The sequence below is a fragment of the Solea senegalensis genome, linkage group LG15, assembly GCF_019176455.1.
Source record: "Solea senegalensis isolate Sse05_10M linkage group LG15, IFAPA_SoseM_1, whole genome shotgun sequence".
Classification (NCBI taxonomy): Eukaryota; Metazoa; Chordata; class Actinopteri; order Pleuronectiformes; family Soleidae; genus Solea; species Solea senegalensis.
In genome coordinates, this window is record NC_058035.1 from 795,722 (window position 1) to 820,662 (window position 24,941).

The following is a 24,941-nucleotide window of genomic DNA, read 5'->3' on the forward strand; positions in this document are numbered from 1 at the left end:
TGGACCTCAATAGTGTACAAGCTCCATAAGTCCTGTGAGTTTCAGTTTACCTGTCTGGCCTGATAGTATTCCCGGAGCAGCTGATCCCTCTGAATGATGGCCTCCGTCCTCTCCTTGCGGGCCACGTCCCTCTCCTCGCGGACCGTCTCGATGTCCTTGCAGGCCTGACTCAGCTCCTTCTGGGCCTCGGCCTTGTCCTTCACCTCGTGGCAGTACTTCTCCAGCAGCTCGTTCCTCTCACAGATGGCCCTGTCGCGGTCCACCAGCGACGAGTTCAGCTCCTGACGGGATTAACGTGGAATTAAAGAGAAGCATCATCTGTTTTGACATTTCAGAAGATGTAGCAGCACATTCACATGGCTGTGACTGATGAGTCAGAACATGATTTTGTTTTTAAATGCCAAATATTGAAGAATTATGACCGTAATGACGTCTTTATAAAATGTATTCTTGAGTGTTTTCTTCACCACAACCTTGACAAATCCTCATCCTTCATGAGGCTGAATTAAGTCTTAATTCTGTGGATGAAAAGCGTTTTGTTGGATGCGGTGATCGCTGCGACGGCTGCTGGCACAGAGCGGCTTCAGCCCTGCGGCTAAGATTCACTTTTATTTCTGCCCATTTCAGAGGCTCCGTTTCACGTTTTTCCATTTGCCATTTCAATATCACAGCGTTAAGTATCAGTCGATATCGACACCGATGTCGGTCCAATCGGTCGATTTGTTGCAACACAATCAATCCCAAGATTCATTGCAAGCTGGAGAGGAATGTTTTTCTATTCATTTTCTCATTGGCATGTCGACTAATGGAATCGGGAATTGAACCCATGACTTTCTGGCTGAGAGTTCGGTTCACAAGTGTCATACTTTAAAATCACTGAATAATGCACATGTTGCAATAAAATCGGTCCTTTTTCGTCTTAGACACGTTGTAGCACTGTTGCTGAGCAACAATGCTAGTGTGACATAATATAAAAAAAATACAACTGCAAGTAGCCAATAAAAAAACCCGACATAAAACCATTTTGGATTAAATAAATAAGATATAAGTGATGATTTAGAAGTAGATTCTGTTACTTTAGGGCAGAGCGCAGCTAACTATTGCCATTTGTGTGCAGTTTGTGTGCTGTGCTAAGCTAACATGTAACATGTCTGACATAATTTCCCCAGAAAATTGGTTATTATTTGATAGAATTGGTGATATCTAATGGCAAGAATGCAGATTACAACAACAAAAGGACAAACTCATAAACGGAAAACAGTCAGGGGGGCAGCTAGCACCATCATAATCAAGCCTCATGTAATGATGTTCTCTAGCTTCCATTTAGCAGATATGCTAAATTTAGTAGTTAAAAAAAGTAGTTGAACCTGCTAATGTCATCAAAACTGACATCATCTGCGATGTCATGTGACGGAGAACTAGCATTCATATTCAACGGTATTTGAATCAAATCTGATTAATTTAGCCAAAAATATTGAGCTTTTATTGACATTTTCTTGCTAAATGTTGGAGTTTAACGCACGTTTTCACGTTTTCAACTAATGTCTGATTATCTTGTTACTTTTTTTATATTTAAAAAAAGAAAGAGAAAAGTTTCCCTTTCTTTTTCTCTCCCTACATTTCCTGTTCCCCATTTATCCCTTTCACCACATCCGGCCTAGGCAGATGCTGCAGATCTTTGAGTCTGGTTCAGCCAGAGATTTCTTCCTGTTAAAAGGGAGTTTTTTTTCTCTGTTGAGATTTTTCTCTTCTAACATAAAAGTTCCCAGCCTTCACTTTTAAACATTCCCACTCTTGTTCTTTTGTAAGTCGCTTTGGATAAAAGCGTCTGCTAAATGACATTTAATGTAATGTAATGTAATGTTACCTGTCTCAGAGCCTCCAGCTCCTCGCTGGCCACCACGCGCTCAGACGAGGTGTTTTTCAGCCGCGCCTCGGCCGCCTCCAGCTCCGTCTGCAGCTTGTCCAGCTCTTTGATCACCTGGTCGCGTTCGCTCATGATGAGCCGGTACTCGTTGAACACCGAGTCGCGCTCCTCCTTGTATTTGTCGCAGTCCTTGGCCGACTTCAGCTGCAGGTTCTTGTAGCGCGTCACCTCCGACTGGAGCCGCTCCATCTCCCGCTGCAGCTCCTTGTTCTGGGCCGACGACTTGTTCAGCTCCTGCTGCACCGACTCGAACCTGCGGCGGCAGCACAAGCATCAAACTAACCGTTATTTTCAGAGTGAATTAGCAGTTAGGTCCAGAAAATGTCAGAAAACTTATGAGGTCTTTGTGAATAGAGCTTGTTTCATCAGTAAATAAAGAGTGTTTGACGCACACGTGTCCCAGTGCTTTGGTTTTTCTAAAGTGCGGCTCGTGGCCCACTGGTGGCCCTTAGACGCATTGCATGTGGATCTCAGACGATAAACATGATTTCATTTAGTAAAGAAAATGGCACTTAAATGCAGTTATTATGGTTTTGTCCTTTGGTTCAGCAGTTGTGGTTGAATATCAGTGAATATTGGTCATGTGTTATTTATTATTAGAGTACAGATATCATACACTGACCCCATGATTTGGTTTAAAATAGACAATACTGTAAAGAACCAAAAATGACACAAAGAATTATTGCTCTGGCTTTTCTAAGAGTCAAAGGAATTTTGACAGTAAAATCTATTTACTTGAGTTTTTTTCTTAGTGTTTCATTTAGTACGTTCGTTCAAATTTTGATTAAAAACCAAAAACAAATTGTTGTGAAAACCACAAGTGTATTAATTCCTAATATTTGCTCTGGGATAGAAGAAATTCTAAATGAATAGATATAATAAATATGTTACATAAATCATGATTTGTTGTTCGGAGAAAAGAAAACAGAAAATATTCACTTCCACATCTGTGTGTAAAGTAATATAAACATACACAAAAAACATTATTTCACATAAAAGAGATGGATTTGTGTTTTATGAAGGTCACTTTTTAATATTTATTTATTCATTTCTCCATCTAATAAGCAAATTATTTAGTCAATAGTGGGTATTCCAAGCATTTTTAGGCACTTTATCCAAAATCCAAGCACTTTTTCAAGGATTCCAAGCACCTGTGGGCAGCCTGGTGTTTGCAGTGAGTGTATCTTAGGGTAAGTGTGGTCGTTGCTTTTCTTCTCACCTCCTCACGGACGTGGAATACTGCTGCTGGTAGTGCACGGCCGAGTCTCGCTGCATGAGCAGCGCGTCCGTCTGCTTCTGCAGCCGCCGGTTCTCCTCCTCCGTCTGCTCCAGGCGACTCAGGTCCGTGTTGTGGTTGGCCACCTTGTCGCTGTAGCGCTTGCTCAGGGCGTCGTAGTCCTTCTTCACGCCCTCCAGTTTGTCCATGGCCGTGTCGTAGAGCTGGTTCAGCACCTCCGACGAGCCGCTCTCCCTCATCACCTGAGACCACGGGGAAATAATCGCGTTATCGACAACGGTTCATCCACTCAGGCTGAGTTATCACGCTGTTTTAGTCCATTTTATATTGAAATTATCAACAAATTAGGGCTGGAGGTCATGGAGGAAAAATATTATATACTGTTTTATATCATTTAATATCGTTATATATCCTGATATAAATCAATCAGGGAAGCAGTTTCTCTGGACTCAAAATTTCTAAATGACTAATTTCAGATCTAATTCAAAAACGCCCAAAAAAATATTTATGAAGAAAAATGTACACGTTTTCAATCAATAAAATACTTATTTTTACTTAAATTACACACAATTATCAGCTGTTCTTTGGTCAAAATAATTGGTATAAGGTGTTTATTGTTTAATTAAGGGACCGGTTATTACTGATGCAAGCTAAGACATTTAAAATGATAAAAAGTCACTAAAACTGAAGGAAAAAGATACATTTTTAGAACGCATTTTGTCAAAAACACAACTTTTTGACATTTGTGTTTATTATTTATGAGTTAAAATGAGTTGATATTAATTAAAAAAGTATTTTCTTTGCCCTTTCTTACATATTATTACCTGCAATTACTTACGTTGCTTAAGAAATAAATTCTACCTCAGTTTGGTTAGTAATTAAGTGTAAAAATCAGAACTTTTTCTTGTGATTCAAAAGTTGATTTTAAGAAAATACCAGATTTTTTTAATGACTTGTTTCATTAAAATTTAAGGCACACTATATGTTGTTTTTATTTAAAAATGATGCAAACACAGACTTGAAGTGTTGTTCAATAAATTAATTAAGCATCAGTGTGTATAATTTTTAATCATATAGGGGTCCATACGGGTCGACGTCAATTCTCTTTGTAATCGTTCAAAATGACAGGAAATGAAATAAACAGTGAGCTGTTCTCCTCCGGAACAGCAGGTGGCATCAGCGCGTCGGCACAAAACTGCCAAACTAAAGCAGTGCGGCTTGAAAACAATGACTCATGTGAAGAGTGAGTGAATCCAAACAGCTGACGAGCAGAATGAACAGGTTTATTAAGTGTTGACTGTCCTTCAGAGAGCTTTACTGCGTCTCTGAGGGACACAGACGTGGTCTCCGCTCTCTGCTGATACTGTCCTTCCTGAGTCCTGGGAGAGTTTGTTCAGAGACGTATTGACCCGACTGACGCAGCACAACATCGCACACGCACACACACACACACACACACACACACACACACACACACACACAGCGTCTCTGAGCTGCTTGACCTTTTCAGAAATGTGCCTCCCCTGCCACACATCCCCGCTGCTGTCGAGACACAGCTACACACTTTACACCCATGTGACACAGCAGCAGCAGCAGCAGCAGCAGCAGCAGCAGCAGCAGCAGCACCTGAGAACAAGGTCTGCAACAAGCAAACACTGAGTAACAGTGAGAGACGTGGAAAAAAACAACAGCGCGGACACCTGAGCACAGCTGACCACAGCTGCAGAGCTGCAAAGTCAGAAGAAGCAAGAAGAAAAGAAAAAAACATTGTAAACATTAAGAAACAGATCAAATATAATGTGTAAAAATAAGTGATAATAAGTAGCAATCCATAATGTTTCAGTTTCGAATCGAGGTTTTTCTTATTCTTCTTATTCACGACGGTCAGTGAACACAACACAGATTATTAAAGCCACAGTGACGACGACGTCCTTCTTCTGCTTCGCAACAAAACTAGGTTAGATTATGTAAATGAACAAAGACGCGACGTGAAACGCTGCCACGTGTCAGGCTACGACTCTGGTCGTGCGTGTGCGTGTGCGTGTGCGTGTGCGTGCGCGTACCTGCTGCTGCTGCTGCCTCAGGTCGCTCAGTTCTCTCTGGTCTTGTCCGTGCAGTCGTCTCAGCTCCTCACAGTTCTGCTGAAGGTGATTGTGTTCGCGGACGAGCTGAGAGTTGTCTCTCCTGAGCGTCTCCATCTCTTCCTTCAGCTGCGTCTGTTCACCCAACACACGACTGTGCAGCATACTGTGAACACACAGGGTCAAAGGTCAAACACCTGAACACTTCACCTTATATACATGTATGAACAATCCGCTTGCTCCTGCGTCTGCAAACATTTTATAGACCTCAATTAAAAGTTAAAGGAGTCAATCAAGAAATTGATAAATTTGTAAGAACCATCTGTAAACCGTTCACGTTCCTGTACCAAAGCCACTAGAGAAAAGTGACAATTTTACATCACGACACACAGGAGTTGCTGATCCATTTGACGCTTTCACGAGTAAATTTAAATGTGTTAGTTTGTGATTTCGGTTTATAAAATCCTTCGTTTGGATTTACTTAAATGACATAAAAGTATGAAATGAGGCAGAACGATAACAGCGGGTCGTGTGTCCCTGCAGAGTAAAAATGATGATTTTCTCAATGGGATTTGGTGCAAAGTCAAAATAACACAGCAAACTCACACTTAACATAGAATACACTTCAAATATTGCAGAATAAATTAGGCGAGCGTTTGGTTAAACAGCATAAAAACACTTACTGGTAGAAGTCGGCCTCTTTCACAGCCTCCTCGCACCTCTTGAGTGTTTTGGTGTGCTGGTTCTGGAGAGACTGGAGATCCGTCATGGCCCTCATGCACTGACTCTTCAGACGCTCATAGTCATGACTGGCTTTGGAATTTGGCCTTAGGGAGGAAATGTAAAAAACAACAAAAATCAGCATGATGGCATCGGCCTCGTATGAGAACAAAAACCAAAGACTGACCTTCTCTTTTATATTACGATTCATAAAGATAGGAATGAAACATGAAACTAACATTTCTGAAATAACGTGGGTCCTGACGTGAGCGAAGCGGCGCGAGGAAAAATGACAAACATGCTTGACTCAAAAATCATTAAAAGTGAATACATTTGGTTTGTGGATGAAACAAGACGTTTAAAAACATCATCATTTCCAGGGTGAACATGCAACACTCTTCTCCTAGTCATTGGCATTAAGAATTAAAGTAATCTTTACTTTTTAAAACTTGTATATATGGATTAAAAAATATGAGGAATCAACAAAATTCTATTTAAAAAGGCCACTTGCTTAATCTAAAGCTTAATTATTGTGTCATATTTACCATATTTATTGTCAATTTCATTGCTTTTAAAGAAATAAAGCAGGTATTATTATTAACATCATGTCATAAAGATGATAAAGAGTAGATATATTTATTTCAGTGTATTGTCAACCCGTGTGCAGCCTTATATCCAGATATATCTCCTTTATCTCAGCATATAGACTCAAAATACACACATATTCACATCACCAAAGCTTACAGATATATATATACATATATATGTACATTTGTCATATAAGCAAAAAAAGAAACATCTATAAAACACATAAATAATGACTCCAAACTAAAAAACAACAAAGGAATCATTTAAAGGCAGCAAATATCATGATATAATCCAATCAATGACAAAAATAAGTCCTATGTTTAACATTTAAACATGTAAATGTCGAGTTTGTAGCCTGTAAAAAAAGAGTAAAATAAGAAATAAACATGTATTAAGGACAAAAACTGTTGAAATAAAAGCACCGTCCATCTCTGAGGACACGTTCACAGACCTCTGAGCAGAGTAAAAATAGAACGTTGGCAGAGAGGACGGGCTTTGGTACCTGCAGTCGTCGAAGGTGGTCCCGGGCGATGCCAACGCCAGACGCTTGCGGAGCTCGTCCCTCTCCCTGGTCACCTGCCGGAGCTGGAACAGCACCGTGTCCAGATTGTCTCCGGACGAGCGGTTGTCGTTGACGACCAGTGGCGGTGGCGAGGAGGCTTCGCCGTTCACGGGCGAACCTGAGGACACAGTGGAGTAATGTCATGACGACGCACTGACACAGATTACTGTTCAAACTTCAACCTTTAAAAAACAGTTTGAGCTGAAAAAATATAGCCTACAAGTGCATCAGTGTGTCTGAAGTTGTCCAGCAGAGGGCGCTGTGAGTACACCCTGATCTTATTCACCCTAAATGCCTTGTTGGCTAGGGCTGAACGATTTCATATAATCATATCATTGTTTTTGAGTGAAATTGCTATTGCGATACTTAATGTGGTAAATTAAAACATATTTTGATTATCTATTATTATATAAGTCAGCCCTATTCCTGGCTCAAGATTATAAAATAAGGAAACAGGATGACACAAGCTAAACCTTTACAACACAAACACAAAAGCATTTCCTGTGTTACTTCAGCTTAAATAACAATATTTTCTGATTATTTTAAGGATTATTTTAAGGATTTCCAAATATTCCGTCATCGTTTGATGATAAAAAAAAAAGGTGAGTAATTAATGCTAATGCTATTCTTTTAATTGTCAATGTCAATTTAATTTATATAGCACATTTAAAAACATATATGTACATATACACATATTAGGGGTTAACAGAATATACGTTTACAGCATAAGAAACTAATAGCCAATACAAAACATGAGAAATGGACAAATTTTAAAATACTGATATAATAATTATTTATGATTTTATTAAAAATTTGTTTTATCAAATAATGCATGGGAAGGGAAAAAAAAAAGTTCTTTACGATGGTCCCTGAATGCATGTTGTAACCTCTACTTCATTTACCTCTTTGTAAGAGCCCTTTATTAACTAATCAAATCAAGTTTTCTAGTTTTTCATCTTCTTAAATGTCTTTGTTTCTTTGCTCCAAATAACAAAGAAATCATTAAAACTAAACCCTGACTCTGCATTGTGATTGTGATGATTGTGAAGAGTATCATCTGCATATCGAATGATTTAAAAAAACAAAACAGAACATGAGGGGGAAAAAGAAACTTGTTTCTTGAACCTGTAGGAGGCAGCAGAGCTTTTTTAAGGAAAATAAACTTGATTATTCTAGTCGTGAATTTAACATGAATGACATTTTCAAGGTTTGGGAAACAGCAATCAATAATGTTTCAACATTTTGTGACATTTTATGGTTAGAGTTAGAGTAATTTCAGGTGATCAAATTTGATTTATTGTGGTTTCATTTGATTTTAAATGAAAGTAAACAAAACAAGACATTAGAGAATGTTGTCATTGTAAACATTTCTCACATTTCAAAGCCTAAAAAAAATCAATTACTTATGGAAAACTACAGATTTACTGATAATGAAACAACCTGGAGTCATGGCTTTAATCTCGACATGAGAAGGAATGCAGTCAGTGGAATAACAAGGTCATCATCAAAATAATAAGAAGAATCATCACAAGTTTCTCTTCTCTGCTGCCAAGTAGAGTCAGACAGAAATAACTCATCGCTCGTCCGTGAGTCATTTTCAGGCTTGTTTTCCTGATAATGAAGAGCAGCCACAGCAGCAGGAAATGATGTGAAGATTACACACAACAGTTGGCCCATTACGGCTTTATGTAACACGGCTGAGTCACCTGGACCCGAGTCAAATCCACCGCGGAAAGACCAGCGTGACAAAACTTCCTCCATGAAATGTGGAGTTTAAAGCAGAGGGGGAAAGATGAAACGCATGAAACGCAGACTTCCTGAACAATGTAACCTAGAAAACTAACCTAGAAAACACTTTCTGGCTTCAATTTGTCCTGATTTCAATTTATTTCTGAGATATTTCAGTTTACAGATCAGTTTCCGCGTTGTAATAAATTAGATTTGTACAAAACATGGTTGCCGGTTCAAATCCCAGTACAGGTCATGAACACTGGTGTATACCAAGGATAGGTTAAATGCTGGGGGTCAAATTCACTAATTCACTAAAATTGGTGTGCATACAAAAACTATTTTAATTCTACTAAATTAATCGTTAATAACTTTGATAATGGGTTTCAGTGCTTTTTTTAATAATTAAAGCTATTTTTCTGACTTTTCAGGTTCTTAAATGTGAATTATTAGAAAACGTGCAACACTAAATTTGTTTTGCGTTTTGGAAACGTGTTTCGCAAAAATTGGATTTGGAAAATGTAAATTTGTTTAACATTGTGTTCATTTGTTTTGGTGTTTCACATTTTGTAATAATTTGTTTTCTATGTCTTCCATATAATATATATTATATAATATGATATATAATATGTCTTCCAGGCCACCGTAGATATAGTCATAATTAATTATCTAATCCAACAATTGTGTCGTGAATTAATGATCTCTGCAATTATATATCAAAACGATCTATCTATCGTTATGGGCTTTCTATATAACGGCTAAAGTTCCTCTTGTGATTGTGAATCATTTTTCATTATTTTAATTATTAAAAAAACGTACCAACGCTGCTGAGGGAGCTGCTGCTTTCAGAGTCCGAGGGCATCGTGGACAGAACGCTGTACGTGGAGCCTGACAGAAAACAAAGCATAAAGAGACATTTGTGAGAGAACGTTAGAAACCTTCAGTTCTCTGAAGAGCCAGAGCTCATGGCTCTTCGTCGTTTTTGACAACAATTCAACAACCCCGGTCCCTACAGCTTTACGTGAGAATATAAACTGGAAGTCAGCTTCATATGTGGTGCAGGGTTTATACTTGGAATAATAACTTTGAGCAGCTCCACAGTATATTATCGTCGTCGTCGTCATTAAAGCTCCGTCTCCTCGCACTGTTTCACGCTGCCTGGCTTTGATGTATAGTCCCTGTATGTTTCTGCTACACACGCACACTGTCACGGCTCAAATGAGATTTTCTCTTCTCACAGAGAGAGAGAGAGAGAGGGGGAGAGAGAGAGAGAGAGAGAGAGAGAGAGAGAGAGAGAGAGAGAGAGAGAGAGATTAAGCTGCGGGACATTTCCCACAATCCATAGGAGAAAGCGTTAAAAACACTTCCACATTCTCACAGAGCAGCAGAAGCAGACGCTGAGTTTTCACCACCATCTACTTTGTGATGACAGTGATTAGAGAAAAGGAGAATATCATCTGCATATAGAATGATCAGGATTTAACAAAAATGGTAAAAGAAAAACAGGAAATTTGACCTATAGGTGGCAGCAGAGCATTTTAATCTAATAAACTTCATTATTACATTAACGTGAATGACAGAATGTGGTTTTTTACATTTTAAACTAATCTTTTTAGGCGTTTTTCTCGTTTATTCTCATGTTGTGATCAAATTCAGTTTCACAACTGATTTTTTTTTTCTGTTCACTTCAAAGTGAATGTTGTAAAATATTATATACTGTACATCTAAATCTAAAGTGATGCAGGCACATAAGATTAAAGGGAACAGTCGCTGCAGTAGATAAACACCAACTGTTCTAGATCTTCATCTCTGTCCTCAACCACACTGGGTTTCAGCTGGAACTCGGGCTTCAGCTCGATGAACAGAAAGGAGGAGGAGGAGAGGAGAAGAGAGGAGAGGAGGCGAGAGCCAAACCAAGTCAGAAAAGAGATAAGGAGAGTGTTAAAAAGAGAAATAAGAGACGAGGGCTGACAGAGTCTCTTTAATCTGCTCTGATGTTCACTGAAGCTCCACACTTTGACTCAGTGAAGAGCTCAGAGCTCAGAGAGCTTTGATTTCATATTGTTCCATCACACGGGACGAGAGCAGCTGCACGGCATCAGTGCTCTGCAATCAACACAGCACATCTGAAACTCTGCTGCTGCTGCTGATGATGCTGCTGTTGCTGCTGCTGATGCTGAAGATGAGACTGAGCATCTGATCTGAGACAAAGACGACGTGAAACCCATCGCTGAGTCGAGATACAAATAGAAACTGATGTCACCATTTACACATTTAAAAACATCAAAGAGTTGTACAGACAAAACAGACCATGTCCAACTAAGACTTAGTCCGACTAAGACTAAGACAATAATTAATGAAGTTCTTAATGCCATGTAATACATTACAACTGAAATCAAGCTGGTCTTAGTCAGATTACCTGGGTTCATAGTCTGATTACTCATGCATGTATACACTTAGTCTGACTGGAGTCGGACTTGGCGTTCTCCCAGGAACCAGAAGAACTCAGCTCCGTCTAATTCACATGACGATGAACATGTACAGCAGCTACGAAACACAGAACAGCAGCACGGTTTGTTTTTCTGTCACGTAAAAGGTCAACAGGAAACTGAGTCACTAGCTTATAGAGCGATACAGCGCCACCAACGGAGGTGGAGTCATACATACACAGCCAATAAATCGATTTTCTCCAGCGCATATTCGGACTCTGCAAGTTGTGATTGCCTGTCTTAGTCAGACTTCGTCTCACTATGACCTTAGCTTGATTAAACTGTGATTTTCAGTCTCCACTGATGTTGCTGATGTGAAAATAAACAGATTTCGTGTTCAATCACAAACATTTCACAGAGAAACCACGACATCTGGGACGTGAGCCGTGACGTGGGCCAAAACCTGTGAGGAGGCAAAGTGACGGAGAGGCCAGGATTCTGGGCAACGAGCCACTGAAGTCCTGCTGGCGGGGGCAAAAAAGACTGATGGTCTGATTTAAAGTCTGTACATGAAACATAAACCGCAGAGACGTCTAACATGATGACTTCATGAGCCGGGGATTACTGCGCCGCACGCACTTGGCCTGACTCACTGCTGCGGCCTCTGGTCAAACCACCCCTCGTCCTCGGACACTCAGACATCCATGTGTGTCCTGTAGCGCGTCTCAACATTAATAATACTCATATCACTGGAAACTCAGGAGGGAAAATAACACTGCAACACTTTTTATTGTACTACCAAATGAATCGCCAACTTTTTTTATAATGAATATGAACGATTTAAGTGTTTATTTTAATAATTAAAACAAGCTGTGGGCGTTTTTAAGCTTCTTTAATGTGAATTTTTTTTTTGAAAAAAACTATAAATATCTAAATATCATTTTCTTTACCAACACTTATCATTTCTGACATTTTAGGGACAAAACAACAAATCAATTCATCAAGAAAATAAACATAAGTCTTTGCAAGTATGGTATGTTTGTAAAAACACAGACAAGCCTTCAGTAGGGCTGCAACGATTATTCAATTAATCGATGACTCATTTCAGGTTTATATTTGAATTATCGGCGGCCATGTTCCGCCGAAATGCATTCTGGGATACATGGCTTTCCCAAGAACACTCAAGTCACCACCCGATGCATACTTGGTAAAACGAGCCGAGTGAGAACACTTCCGGGTTTGAGAACCGTACTCGAGAACTGGAACAGAACTTGGACTGAGGCTGGTGACGTTTTCACAATACAGGAGTACGCAAGTACACACAAGTATGCACAAGTATGCACAAGTACACACAAGTATGGATATGGAGAAACGGCCAAAGTCAACTTTTTAAAAAATGGCGCATGTGTTTTCATCCTCTTTAAAAACATCTTTAGCCTCAAAGCTCAGAGACATGAACGACAACATCACACACATCTTCTTTACTGTGTGACTTGTTATTTTTTAAAATGGCTCCTGTCTCATACACTTTATGTCCAAACAGTATTTGAGAGGAGGATTTTATGGGTCGGGCTGTAACAGTGTCATATCAAAGCACAAGCTCGTAAATATGAAACCACGGACACTGGGAGACGGTCAGAGAGAATCTGTGGAGGTTTGAGCCGTTTATCTGTTTGAAAAGTTTTTATGTTCATTTATTAATGGTTTGGTCCGAAATATGTGAGAAAATGTTGGAAAAAGTTGAACGATGTTCTCAAACGTCCAGTAACAATGTTCTCAAATGTCTTGTTTTTTCACTTCAGCAAAAAAAAGGGAGAAAATATTTACATTTAAGAAGCTGAAAAATTTGAGAAACTGAAAAAACACTCAAAACGATAAAAAGGTTTCAGTTTTAATGATTTTTTGTAATATGGAGCAAAGAAACCACAAAATATTCACTTTTAAGAAGCTAAGAAACTAGAGAACTGATTAATTGATTGCCAAAATACATGACGATTAATTTAATACTTGATTAATTATCAATTAATAGTTTTCAAACCTCTAACTGACGTCCACACTAGGGCCGAATCTAATTGAGATTATTTGACCGAAATTGCGATTGCAATATGATTTGTGATACTTTTTTTTTACAAAGTTATTATCATTTTCATTTGAATTACACATATAAAATATTTACATTAAATATTGCACCTCCTGCAATTTGAAAACTGCATTACAGGCCGTATTACAATTAATTGTTCAGCTCTACTCTGCACATCAACGACAAAGTAGAAGAAACCTTGTGCGAGACGTTTAAAGACAGCAAACGTCCCTCTGTGTTTGCACCGACGCTGCTGAGAATCAGAACAGGAGTCAGGAGACGCTGATTTACTGCAGGACCGTCAGACAGGTTTAGGACGTCTGATAAAATGTTAACAGGGTGCAGGGTTCAGATCCATCATCGTCTGATTTGATGTGGCAGCGGGAACATCTACAGTTCACCTCTGGAGGCTCAGGTGCTGCTCGAGCCTCCACCACCTCCTTCTGTTTCAGAAATGAGACATGTTTCTGTCCAGCTCCTCATTAAAAGTGTCCACCTCTGCAGAGGACAGTCCTTTTACAAGGCTATGATAACAAAAACTCTCCTACACTTTCACAAATGCGCTTGAAAGTAGTATTTTTCAATTTCTGCCAATAAATTCTCCCCAGTCTGATATTCTGAAGACGTCGTGCGAGGCCCTACATGCCGCTCACGCATCCAGCATGGCCCGGGTCCAAGATAACGGAGGACACAAAGGACAGTGAAGGTTGGAAGAGAAAAGGCTGTGATGTCATGATGGAGAAAGATGGTGGTGATGGTGTTAGTGTTAGTGGGACAAACAGAGAAGCTGTTCATCTCCATGACCTGCTCACACGCCAGCCATTTTGTCTGGACCTCACGGGCTCATGCGAGTTAGCAGATGATCGTATGTGATAATGAAGCGTTCACAGCTCAGACTCCTGACTGTGGTTCACACATTCACAGTGTAAATAAACCTGTCACCACATGCTAATGCTCAAGTCAACAAAAAGAAAAGGAAGAGAGAGAAAAAGCATATTTTACACTTGATGATGAAGGGTTAGAGAGACAGACAGACAGTCAGACAGACAGACAGACACGTTGGTAGTTGGTTAGGAAGCCATCTAGAAAGGTTTAGTAAAGAGGTTGGTAGTTGGCTGGTTAGCTAACTAGGCAGGTTGGTATTTGGCTAGTTAGCTAGGTAGAAAGGTTGGCTTTATAGCCGTCTAGCTAACTAAACTGGCAGAACGGTTGGTATTTGATTAGTTAGCTATCTCGCTGACTAAACAGACGGAAAAGTTGGTCAGTTAGATATCTAGCTAGGTAGAGAGGTTGGTAGTTGGCTTGTTAGCCAACTAGTCAAGTTGTCAATCTAGTTAGCTAGATAGCTGACTAGCCAAATGCCAGTCACATTGGCTGGTTAGCCATCTAGCTAGGTAGAGGTTGGTAGTTGACTTGTTGGCTAACTAGTCAGGTTAGTATTAGGCTCTATAGCTATCTAGCTAACATTACATGTCATTTAGCGACTAAACTAAACAGGCAGACAGGTTGGCTGGTACACCATCTAGCTAGGCAAACAGATTAGTAGCTGGCTGGTTAGCTGTCTAGCTAACCAGAGAGGCAGACAGATGGAATATGAAAGTAGTATAAAAAAGTATAATTAAAAAAAAGAAAATACTAAATAAGACATAAACAGCTATAAAAGGCTGTAGGCAATATAAAATATTAAATATAAATATGACAAAAGTGTATACACCACAGCTACACAGGAAATAATGAATAAATTAATGTAAATACAACCAGCTAAAAATGTTCTAGACAAGTCTAAGATCTGCTTAATACATCCAATAATCAGTGGCCTGTAAACCTCCACACTGACACTGGATTATTTAAACCAGCGACAGATGGACCTGTTTCAATGTTGACTGTAGACACTGCAAAACGTTAATGAAACTCGTAAAAGAAAAGTGATCTGCTCAAACGTCGTCAATCACACGTGAGCACAAACACTGGTTAACAGCAGCTGAATTGATGGCTTCCTCTGCAGCGTGAGGAGGGAAATGAAGTGGGACTGCGGTACATGCAGCAGTGAGGGGGGAGCGGACTCCAAGCCCGGGACACCGTCATCGCCACAGAACCTGCCAAGTGTTTTATGGCAAAATCAGTGTCTGTGGATCAGAGGGATCATCGTGATTGGCTGTTCAGCTCCGGCCAATGAGGAAAAAGAGAAGAGACAAGGAAATAAAAGGCAAGCAAATGACTCGACAGCACAGGCTCGTTTAAAATGCTGCTTTTTTTTTACATAAAGTTTTAAAGGCACTAAATCTCTGAAAATTTAGGATTTGGGATAAAAGAAAATACAATAGCGACTGATAGATTCATAAAATCCTTAGATCGATGTTTTAAGACATGCCATTTCCTGTTTCTAGTGCACAATAAATCAAAATCACACAAGATATGACCGGGATAGTCTCGTGTAACCTTTTTCTTTTCTTTTTAATTCAGCATTAAACCAAGTTAGCGATTTCACACAGCGAGACATTCCAAGATAGAGTTTTCATGCAGCGAGCGTTGGAGAGAGTTTGAGATAGACCTCGTCTTAGAGAGGTTGAGCTAGACCTCGTCTTAGAGAGGTTGATATAGATCTCGTCTTAGAGAGGTTGAGATAGATCTCGTCTTAGAGAGGCTGAGATAGACCTCGTCTTAGAGAGGTTGAGATAGATCTCGCTGTAGCAAGAGTTTGAGATAGATCTTGTAATGATAGTTTCAGGCAGTTTTTTGCCAGTTTTTTTCTTGTAGCAATGTGATCATTTTTCATGGTAATGAGACAGTTTTATTAGAAAATGGTCATTTATGATAATCCTTTGTACCGAGACAGTTTGAGTTTTCTCATAACAAGATAGTTTGAGCTAGTTTTCTCGTTCCAGTCAGCGAGTTGAGAAGAAGAAGAAGAAGAAGAAGAAGAAGAAGAAGAGGAAAAGCTGTGGCTCATGGGAAATACTGTATTTAAGAGCAGCAGTGGTGATGAGAGTGTCAGGGCCATAACTCATCCTGTCTGTCCACTGTGGTTTATAGAGAGGGACAGAGTCTGGAGGACAAAGAGGAAACAAGCAACACACACACACACACACACAGAGTGAGCTGCTGACTGGGCACTTTGGTCTCCTGCACAACTTCTCAACAAAAGCCTTGTTGTCTCTCTCTCTCTCTCTCTCTCTCTGTGTCTCTCTCTCTCTCTGTCTCTCTCTCTCTTCTGCCTCCATCTTTTTATCACTCTCTTTCTCCTCTGTTTAAGTGCGAGGAGAAACAAAACCAGTCGTACGGTTTGGGAGGAAACACAATAAATCAGCAGGAAAGAGAAATAAAAGTTTTAAAATAAGACCATAAAGCAGGAGAACCAAGAACCCAAACGACGTGAAGATGAAAGTAAACTGAGGAAGACTGTGGATGCTGCAGTGTGTCAGTGAGAATTGTGTCGTCCTCCTCTCAGTGTGCGTTTAAATCACTGTCATTATTGTCCCTCGAGTGCAGGTGTCCACGTTCTGCTCTTCCAGGTTGAAATGGTCCATGTAGGTCATGAAGTGAGGACGAAATCCGCGTCATCACAGACACGTACCGACGACACAGGGCGACTGATACTGACTTTTCTATAACCAATAATCACACCGATATTTGGAGATCAGAGCGATAAGTGATGCCGATTTTGGACGATACATTTAGCCACTTTCACGCTACGAGACACTCGTAGGACATAGAACAGGTCCTGAAGACATGCGAAACACTGACCAGACGTCCTCATGGAGACCAAAAACTTGGTCCGGTGCGGTTCTGGAGGAACTGGTTACGTTAAGGACTAAGATTTGTATTGTGGTTAGGTTTCAGGGAAGGGTTAGACATTAACTGTGTGTGTGTGTGTGTGTGTGTGTGTGTGTGTGGAGGATCAGCTGGCAAAGGAAACACATCTGCACACAAGAGCAGGCAAAGTGACATGAGAGGGAGGAGCTAGTTTCTATCAGTTCATCACATGAAATCACACACACACACCCACTCTCTGTCGCCCTTCACACGCCCTGTGTCGTTCACAGTCACACTGGCGCTGAAATGCTGTGAACATTTCCTCACTCACTCATTTCATTCACAGACACAAACTTCACCGTCTCAGAGTGAAGGAACAAGCGCGTGTTCGCCCTGAACCAACGTTCCTGTTCCCCGTCTGTGATATATCTGATCCAACACCAGTCCGGCAATCACTTCTGGATTTTTAATCCCGAGAACGTCGCCCTCGCAAAAATCTTTACCTAAAAGCTAGAGAAAATACTGCTAATTTGTTTACAGGGGACCAAATCTATGGGTCAGGACCCGGTCTTTGGGAACCACTAATGTAAAGAAAGTAGAACATTGTCTAAAATGGTTTAAGGTTTAAAAATCCAGATAATCCAGACACAGGTCAGATCAGATACAAAAAAGATCCACTTCTCCCGACCCAGTCTTTAGGAACCACTAATGTAAAGAAACAGGCTGCGCTGTGTGAGAAGTGGATCTTTTTTTGCTACGTATCTGATCCGACCCAAGTCCAGCAATCATTTCTGAATCATCACCGGACGGTTCTAACCCTGAGACCTACATGAGGGTCCAGTTTTTACGGCTACTCCCTCGCTGCTGCTGCTGCTGCTGCTGAAGCAACAAAACTCCACACGAGGAAGTAATAAAGCTAAAGGAGGCGTTAATGATCCAGCAGCGGCAGCAGCAGCAGCGGCAGCAGCGGCGGCAGCGGCAGCGGCAGCAGCAGCAGCAGCAAGACGACACCAGCTCAACACGGGTTTGTTTACTGCTACAGGAGACGGAGAATAAAAGTACACGACACAGCAGCTGTAAATCCAACACTACTACGACGACTACTACTGTATTTTAAAGCTATTTAATGTACGAGATGAACCACACACACACACACACACACACACACACAGACAGACACACGGACGGTTGTTCTACATGTGGAATATGTAACAGCAGAAAAAAAAGACAGGAATCTCAAGGCTCACGGTGCATTCAGGGCCTCGGGCCACGACGCTGGCTTCAGTTCAGACGAAGCAAAACAAGCAAAACTCGACGGGGATTTTACACTCGGTCGCTCTTCAGAGAGTAAACGTGTCTCCGTGAGTCGACTGTGTTTTCTGTTTATTGTTTTTAATTAAATGTGTGGAAATGAAGAGTAAAGTGCGACTCATGTGTTCACGTTGCTGCACATGCATGAGTAAACCACACACACACACACACGTATGTACAGGTCGACATGGAGCCATATGACAACCAGTGGTACACCCGTTGTCATGGAAACAAGTCAGGCTACCTAATGTACCCTAAGCACATCGTGTCTGCTGATAACAAATGAGAATTGGATCAGAGTGAATTTAAACGATGCAACAAAAATCACAGGCGACTTTTACAGTTAAATTTTTTCCAAATTCCTTTTTTTTTTTCTTAAATTTCTTTTTTTTCACCATTTAAATTCATATAGTCATATTTTTTTATAAAATTCTTTAAAAATGTGATATGTAATACAATAAAATTATAAATGTATACAACACAACATTGTACTATTGTGTCATGTTCTTTCAAGTCTGACATTATTGATTTTAAGCATAATATTCTGTCGATTCGTCAACACGTTACATACTAGGCCACGCCCCCTCCTACGTTTGCAGGATTTCTCATGAAACGCTTCGTAGCTTCTTTATCTACGAAAGTACTGGACAAATTCTCGTCTTGAGTCCGTCAACATACTCGTAGCTGTAAATGTATAAAAGCATTTTCCTTTTAGCGAAAGGACGACGTACAGTGGCCTGGAAGTGCAAACCGTTATTACAAAATGTGGAACACTTTCACAAAAGCCATAAAAATGTATTTTATAGAATTAACTCATACGGCGAACGTTACGCCAAATGTTTGTTATAGGAAAATAGTAAAAAAAAACAAGTCAGTGGCTCTGGTTTGCACTTCCAGGCCACCGTACGTAACGCTCGCCTCCACTGAATTTAGAAATTCATTTTTGTTTTTAATTTCATAACATTTTTGGACACCGTTTCTGTCTCAGGTGTCCACTTGAGATATTGTTGTGACAGGAAGCAGCACTGGTGCCACGCAAATAAACATCCCCCGGAATATTGTTGGCAAAAACCTCTCTAAAATGACAATAAAAGGGAAGGTTACGTTTCCAAGTCCTCATTGGGAGCGTTTTTTTAAATTGTAATGTGGTAATGAATTTGGCTGATTTAACCTCCATTTGTACAATCCATCATTCCTTTAGAGATCAAAATCAAGCACTTTTAAGGTCTTTTTAATGTTGTTCCAGCACCTTGCAGCTACGCAATCTATACATACTCAAAAAAGATTGTTTCTTAGTGGGTTTAAAAACAGAAGGAATCTTTGCTCTAAACAAGCAAAATCATGTTTTATAACAGTCACTGTCTCACACATTATTCCTCCATATGATAAACTATGTTTTGTGAAAGAAATAATATTAATGAATTAATAAAGCGGAACGTTCAACCACTAAAACTCATTTTTCTGTTCAGGAATACAAGTAAATAACTATAATTGTAACAACTTAAGAAATAATAATGTGCTTTACTCATTTTTCTTTGTGGATAACAATAATAATTATATTTTACCATTTAAAAATATCATTTTGGGTTAAAGAGCGTCTACGTACTGGTGTATTAGGCCTTACAGAATCATAAAATATGATTTTGATAATCAGCAATGTGGTTACTATATATCGCCAAAAAAGTCATCAAATAGCAATAGCAAGTCATGTTGTGAGATGTTTCTATTTTCTTTATCTACGTGAATATTTGTTACACAGTTGGAGAATTGTCTTAGAAACGACTGTATCGAGCCGATAATGCACTTAGTGATGTCATATCGTGATATCGTGATATCGCGGCATCGCCACTTGTCAATGAGTTGTTTTTGCTCTTTTACAACCTTCACGTGAACCTTCACGACCATCATCAGACCACACACACACACACACACACACACACGTAAAAGCTTACCGGTGGACGGTTCCACGGCTCCTCCTCCGCCGGTACCGGTGCAGCCGGTGCCGTTGTGTCCGAACAGAGCCGCGTGCAGGTCCGGGTAGGCTTTCTCCAGGGCCACACACAGGTCCAGGAAATGGTCGCTCTCCTTGTTCACCAGCATCTTCAGGAGGTGGTCCACTTTCTCCGCGCTGGACGAGCAGTTCTGGTCCAGCTCGAACCGGTCGAGTGGACTCAAAGCACCGGACGCGACGAGCAGCTCTATGACCCGGTCCGCGTCTGTGATGGACTCCAGTAAGTTCTGGTGGCACTGGTCGAGCAACTCTTTGTGCTTTGGCTCCATAGCGCTCCCTCAGTGTGTGTGTGCGTGCGTGCGTGCGTGCGTGTATGTGTGTGTGTGTGTGTTTAGTTCCGTAGCTTCTGCTAACACCGCACACAAACGTGTATCCTCACAAAGATCAAAAGTACCGAGCGGTTCCCGGAGTCAACTTGTCGCGACCGTTTGCGCAACTTGTCCGGAGCCGCGAGCGGCGGCGCCGCGGCGTCAGCGCAGCGGTTTTTAGAGCATTTTGAAAAAGGCACACGGAGCCATGTTTGTTGCCCGCGGCTGTTGACTGCACTGAACAGCGAGACATGTTCCCATCGTTTACTCCAGAGAAGGCGGCGCGGGTCCCCGCTGCTGCTGCTGCTGCTGCTGCTCCCCCCGCTGCTGCTGCTGCTGCTCCCGCTGCCGCTGCTGCCGCGCACGGAGCGCTTCACGCGGACACATTTCGTCCTCGTCTGCGGGAAACGTGTAGTAACTCCTCCAGCGCTGCTGCGACAACTAACACACACACACACACACACAGGGAGAGAGAGCGAGGGGGAGAAAAAAAGTCACGTAACTAACGTAACTCCGCCGCTGAGCCTCGACTACACCGTATCCTCCGCCATGTCTGAGCAACTCAGCAGCTGCTGCCTGCTGTCAATCAACGCTCCGCTCAGTGACCGTATAAGGGCAAAGGGGGAGGGGTTTGGAGGCACGCAAAAAAACACACCCATTTCTTCAATGGGCGGACGGACCCACACACACACACACACACACACACGCTCACGCAGAGAGCGTAGTGAGTACGTTGAAAATCCCAGGAGGAAAAAATGAGAATGGAGATCTTTTATTTTTTTTATATGAAAAACTAGGATTTCAATTTAGATACATTATTAAAAATATTTATACGTGTATATATACGTATACACGTATGTAAAAAATATTTTTATGTGTAAATATATACAGTATATATGTGTGTTTCTCATATATGTGCAACAAACATCATTGCAGTAATGTTACACGTGTCGTCCCTCACACCCTCACATTTTTTCCTCTATTTTGTGTATATTATGTGTTTTTAATGCATGTTTACTATTTTTTCCCTTAAATGTTTTTACTATATATAATGCAGTAAAACTGAATAGTTGCTTCCCATGGTGATACTAATAAAGGTTTACAAATGTTATATGGGTAGGCAGGCAGACAGACAGACAGACAGACAGATAGATAGATCAACCATCATTAGAAGTATTTATTTTTACATATTTCGTTGTTTTACTTGTTCATTATAACCAGCAGTTTATGAGAATATGGTGGTGACCCAAAAAATGTTTGTTGATTCTTGTGTCGGACGTCGCACTCATGACTCTTCAGTGGCCGGCAGTCTTTAGTATCGGCTCAGAACCTCGACAGAGCAGGTAATAAAAACAAACAAACCCCAGGTACCAGGTACTATCAATGATGGAGTCGAGCAGGGTCAAGATGAGTCGTCCTAGAAGCCCCATTAAGCCCCACCCCACACTGGAGGATAAGTGGCCAGATTTTGGTCCCGATCTGGTTCTTCCGATAATCTTGGGTGTCTTGGCTGATTTGAACAGATTATGTGGCCAAATGATCCTGCATCAGACAAATCTTTTCAAAGTCAGATTTCAAATCGTACGTATACACCATGTTTGATATTTGCGACTGAACAGCGATTGGGGGCGTGAGAACTTTGCAGTAACCAATGAGAGCGAGTAACTTTGGTTTTAGAACTGTAACTTGTACAAGCCAAGATGATTCCTTCAAGATCTTCTAATGTGGGTCAGGATTTAGACCGCATCAAGAGGAGCCAGATGAGGTGGCTTGGGCATCTGGTTAGGATGCCTCCCGGACACCTACCCTGGTGAGGTGTTCCAGGCATGTCCCACTAGGAGGAGGCCCCCGGGGAAGACCCAGGACATGCTGGAGAGACTATGTCTCTCAGCTGGCCTGGGAATGCCTCGGGTTTCCACGGAAAAGCTGGATGAAGTGGCCAAGAAGTCTGGGCTTCTCTGCTCAAGCTGCTACCTCTGTGACCCGACCTTAGATAAGCGGGAGACAATGGGTGGCTTGATGGATGCCTTATTAGATGAAGCCTTCACTCCGACTGGTACCTCAATGCCCCTCCTCTGCAAGACCTTCATCACATCCCTGTTCTTCTTCTTCACCTCCCAGAACAACTCTTTGGTGGCTTTCAACTTTCCCAACAGTTTCCCGTTGTCTTCCTTGTTCTTGAAAGCGTCCTGTTTGACAGTCTCCAGATGTGACTTCAGAGACGCGATGTCGTCGTTGTGCTTCCTGATATTCTCTCTGGTTTGACTGATCTCTAACAACCGTCTCCTCATGTCCTGACACTGCTGCTCCTTCTCCAGGATGATGCACTCCTTGTCCTCCAGCTGTCGAGCTGTGAAGGTCAGTGCTTGCTCCAGCTGCCTCGTCAGCCACACGTTCTTCTCCTCCTGCATGCGGTCAGGACGGTTTTTGGTCAGGTGTTTGGTCTTTTGCATCCTCTGAAGTTTCTCCATCTCCACCTCGATGCGAAAGATCTGATCGCACAGGTTTGTGAACTGCATTTCCAAGTGAGCTTTTGAGTCGCTGCTCTTCTTTCTCAGCTCTGTGCATTTGTTATTGTAGTACACCAACTCCTCCTCCGGGGGGCATCGCTTTTCAGACAGATGACGCAGTTGCAGCTCAAACAGCAACAGAGACTTCTCCTCTTTCTTCCACTTGTCGGCGACGTCCTGCGTCCTCTGGAGCATTTTCCTCAGTTTGCAGAGCTCCCTCTTCAATAACCCGATTTCCTCCTCTTCAGTGCTGATGCTTTGATCGGAATGTACTTCCTCGCTGTAATTTTCTTCCTTTTCTGACAGACTTGTTGTCCCATGTTGATCCAGCTCTTCGTTTTCTGTCGCAGAAGAAAATGCAGACGAGTCCATCTCACTGACGTTTGCTGAAGGATGTCCTCCCTTCGCGATCTTTTCTACATAATTGTGTTTCCGTTAAATAAAACAGTTTTGGACAAATATCCGTGACCTGCGTGTGATATTCTGCATGACATCATGTGATGACATCATCATTGATTACCTTTGATGATTGTCACATCTTTTGCTTTGGTCTTTCATGGTACATTTGGGGTTTGTTTGTTTGTTTGTTTTGGACTATCTACTTTAATCATAATTAAACATACAGTTGATTTTAGCCGCCTAATAAAATTTAAGATAGCAACACTTTTATGATCTTCTTACTTTCTCAATAATATCAACTTCATTAGGAATCTAGCTAGCTAACTAGTAAGCAAACTACCAACCTATTTATCCATCTAGTAGCTAGCAAGCAAGCACGCAAACTACTAATCTATGTAGCTTGCTAACTAGGTAGATAAATATTTCAATAGATTATTTGCTAGCTAGCTATCTAACTAGATAGACAAATAGGTTGGTAGTTTGCTAACCCATTTTTCTATATAGTAAGCTAGCTAGCAAGCAAACTAGGAACCTATTTATCTATCTATCCATCTAGTTAGGTAGCAAGCAAACTACCTTATGCCTTATCTACTCAACTAGCTAGATAGCAAGCAGGCAAACTACTAACCTATGTAGCTTGCCAACTAGGTAGATAAATAGGTTGGTAGTTAACCTATTTATCTTATCTCATAAGCTAGCTGGCAAGCAAACTGCCAAACTAGCTAGCTAGCTAGAAAGTTGCTTAGTTAAGAGTGATTATTTGATAAAACACCGATATCACAATCTGGAGAATTGTCTGATTTTCTTTTAAATTGCTGACCTTTTTGTTGGTTTGAGACATTTTTGTGAAGCTTCTTCCCCGAGGATACATGTAATCCCTTTTATATTTTTATTTTCTATAAAGGTGACTGTTTATGTCAAGTTTTCAAGCAAACACATGTTCAGACAGCTTGAAATCTCCTTAAAACATGGCTCTAATGACATTAAAATGATCTCAAAACACATTTAATCTCATTTAATCTTCAATAAAATCCAGTTATTGTGATGTAAACTGCACCAGTGTGAAGCTCTGGAGCTCGTGTCGCTGCCATTTCCAGTTCTGGTCACTTTTTTAAATGTATTTTTTGTAAACGCGACGTGATCAAAAGTGATTCCTCCAGTACGTTAGTTTCCCCCGACAGAACCACGGCACACAGGCTGTAGACTTGTTTAATGTGGCCGAGGCAGCAGCTTTATAGACGCCATCAATTCCACACACATACAGGTGCAGTCACAGTTTAAGTGTTCTGAAGTGAAG

The 24,941-nt window shown here is 41.0% G+C and overlaps 1 protein-coding gene across 2 annotated transcripts in view; it reads right to left on the reverse strand.

Moving 5' to 3' along the window:
• Positions 1–21,321, reverse strand: part of dlg5a (discs, large homolog 5a (Drosophila)) — a 43,662-nt gene extending 22,341 nt beyond the window's left edge. For both annotated transcript variants that reach the window (XM_044045867.1, XM_044045866.1), the window contains exons 1-8: positions 20,369–21,321; positions 9,663–9,731; positions 7,056–7,233; positions 5,929–6,072; positions 5,228–5,411; positions 3,147–3,406; positions 1,868–2,180; positions 51–281 (exon numbers count right to left, since the gene is read on the reverse strand). In XM_044045867.1, coding sequence (XP_043901802.1) covers positions 51–281; positions 1,868–2,180; positions 3,147–3,406; positions 5,228–5,411; positions 5,929–6,072; positions 7,056–7,233; positions 9,663–9,731; positions 20,369–20,696 — 1,707 coding nt within the window. In that variant the 5' untranslated portion in view covers positions 20,697–21,321. The remainder of the gene's footprint in view (positions 1–50; positions 282–1,867; positions 2,181–3,146; positions 3,407–5,227; positions 5,412–5,928; positions 6,073–7,055; positions 7,234–9,662; positions 9,732–20,368) is intronic.
• Between the last annotated feature and the right edge of the window lie 3,620 nt (positions 21,322–24,941).